Consider the following 3,008-nt stretch of genomic DNA (forward strand, 5'->3'; position numbering starts at 1 on the left):
TCAGAAGGATGAATGTAAAAAGGTGATGTAGGATCCAAAGATGGATCAACTGTGGTGTTTGTGTTTGTAGAATTATTTTCAGGCATTTTGAGGTTTTAGTACTGATATTTTGCACACAAGAATTTACAGAACCGAATGAATTCAAAAATTGATGAAAGAAATTGAAACCAATCAAAGAATTATTGAGAATAAATCTGGAAATCAAGGTTAGGAATGCATACTACTTCGATCAAAATCATTGACAGCATCATGATCTTCTTTTAATTTTGATCAACTCCAAATTACCAGCAATATTCACAGCAAGAAATGAATATAGGAATACCTCAGATGTTTTGATTAATCATGCGGAAATTTTGTAAGATTGAACTGCGCAGCTCTGATACCATGTTATAAATGCAGATCAATCCATGATCAAACAATATTAAGCTACTGAACTTGTAGAGAGAAATGTATAGAGAGAAAGAGAATGAGTGTTTTTATTATTATTGAATGAATTCATACAGCAGCTATATAGCTTGGTATTTATAGACAACATATCTAGAGAGAGTATTCTAGAAATGATTACATCAATCTTGTTGGCAGTGTATAACAAACTAACTAATAGTTAGTTACAAGAGCTATAATCTGCTGTGATGCAAGAGTGCTGATCCAGTGTGATGCAGCCTATGTATTAGCTGTAGATATATCTCCAACATGTCTTGCAATTTATACGGTGATCTTCCTTCTAGTGTTTTTCAGATACCGAATCTTGAAGTGCTTGTTTTGACCTCTAACAGAAAACTAACAGGCCATCTTCCTGATTTTCAATTAGGTGGCCTTCCTCTTAGAAAACTCGATCTTACTGCCACAGCTTTATCAGGAGAGTTGCCACATTCAATTGGCAACTTAGGTTTCTTGAATTCTCTTAGGATAAGGGATTGTCAGTTCTCAGGAAATATTCCTGCATCACTTGGTAATTTGACCAGGCTAATTCGACTATCTCTTAGTGATAACAATTTTGACGGTGACATCCCATCCTCTCTTACAAATTTAACCCAGCTTCGCGTGTTTGGCATATCGAGTCTGAAGGTCAGAACCGGAGACTTGCGTTCCTGGCTGCCTAAGTTTAACAAACTGACTGCCTTAGGACTTGGCAGTGTAAGTGGCTTGCACTATGTCAATCAAAATGATCTGTCTTTCATTGCAAATTTTACTAAGCTTGTATATTTAAACCTTACTGCAAACCAGCTAACTGGTGAAGTCCCACATTGGCTCATCAATATGACCCAATTAACTTGGTTTTATGTTGGAGAAAATCAATTACAGGGTCCAATACCACAATGGTTTTCACACCTTACCAGTCTTCGTTCTTTAAGTTTATCTCACAACAATTTATCCTGTGACTTTGAAATATTCCTCAAGATGAAAAATCTTCGTTCTCTAGATCTATCCAGTACTAGAATAACATTCCCTTCTAATACAAGCATCAACTCCTCGCTTCTCAGTAAACAATTCGATATCTTGAACCTTGGCTCCTGCAATTTGACAGACTTCCCTCAATTTCTTCGTAAACAGGATAATCTACAGTTTCTTTCCTTAAGCGGGAACAATATCAATAGTACTATACCAAAATGGTTTATGAACATATCTCGAGGGAGTCTCTTGCTACTCGATCTTTCAGAAAACTTATTGACAAGTTTTGAACAGTCTCAACTAGTCCTTCCATGGACTAGTTTGAAGTTCTTGGATCTTACTGGTAACAGATTAAAGGGGATATTACCTTATCCATCAAAAACTACTGAGATTTATCTAATCTCCCATAATCTGTTGACTGGTTTTATTCCGCAACAAGTATGCTTTTTGAGTGCTCTAACTTTCCTAGACTTGTCTGACAACAACTTGAGTGGTGAAATTCCCTCATATATAGCTAAGCTCCTTAGCACTTCACTGGTAGCTCTGAATTTGAGAGGAAACAATTTCCACGGCACTATCCCTGCAAGTTTTACTCGCTCGTGCAAATTAAAGATGATCAATTTAAGCGAAAATGAGTTGAATGGTGAGCTCCCAAGGTCGTTGGCCAACTGTGAGATGCTTGAATTGCTCGATGTAAGCAACAATCGTGTGAAAGATATTTTTCCATATTGGTTAAAAAGTCTTTCCAAGTTGCAGGTTCTTGTCCTGCGACATAACTATTTTCATGGCCACATACCAAGTTCGGTATCAAATGATGATTTTCGGAGTTTGCATGTTTTGGACTTGTCTTACAATCTTCATACTGGTAAGATTACCATTCGACTATCTTCAAAATTTGCAAGCGAAGAGAAGTTCAAATCCATACGAGTGGGATTCATCCAGCATCATAATCCCTTCATCTTTACTTGTATTTGATATGATATATTATGAAAATCAAATATACAATTACGCCATCACCATAACAGTTAAAGGCAGTGAAAGATTTTACTCAAGGATATTGAATGTCTTCCAATTCGTTGATTTTTCAAGTAACAATTTCACTGGCCATATACCGGACTTCATTGGTGATCTTACAGAGGTTAGAGCAATCAACTTGTCGAGCAACAATCTAGATGGAGGCATTCCTGCATCGCTAGCTCATATAAGCGTCCTCGAGTCCTTAGATCTTTCACTGAACATGCTCTCGGGTGACATACCTCAAGAACTAGCAGAATTAACATCTCTTGCGGTCTTCAATGTTGCTTATAATCGTCTAACTGGGCGTATACCACAAGGGAAACAATTCGATACTTTCGAGACGAGCTCATACCTTGGGAACCTAGGATTCTGTGGAAGTCCATTGTCCAAAAAGTGTGGAAAATCAAGCTTGTTTCCACCCCTGCCTTCAAAGAGAGATCAAGTGAGTGAAGAGGAAACTCCATTTATTAATTGGGTTGTTAGATTCTTAGGCTGTCTAAGTGGTCTTATTGTTGGCTTTGTTGGTGGGAAATACTACATTACAGACAGATACCATGATTGGTTCATGAAGACTTTCGGAACCAAGAGATGGAGAACAC

The 3,008-nt window shown here is 37.5% G+C and overlaps 1 protein-coding gene across 1 annotated transcript; it reads left to right on the top strand.

Moving 5' to 3' along the window:
* Positions 1-693: 693 nt before the first annotated feature.
* On the top strand, positions 694-2,367 carry LOC104883276 (receptor-like protein 6). The gene has a single exon (XM_048636656.2). It carries the CDS (start codon positions 694-696, stop codon positions 2,365-2,367), a length of 1,674 nt encoding a protein of 557 aa, XP_048492613.2.
* The last annotated feature ends 641 nt before the right edge of the window (positions 2,368-3,008 follow it).

The sequence above is a fragment of the Beta vulgaris genome, chromosome 9 (assembly GCF_026745355.1).
Source record: "Beta vulgaris subsp. vulgaris cultivar EL10 chromosome 9, EL10.2, whole genome shotgun sequence".
Lineage (NCBI taxonomy): Eukaryota > Viridiplantae > Streptophyta > Magnoliopsida > Caryophyllales > Amaranthaceae > Beta > Beta vulgaris.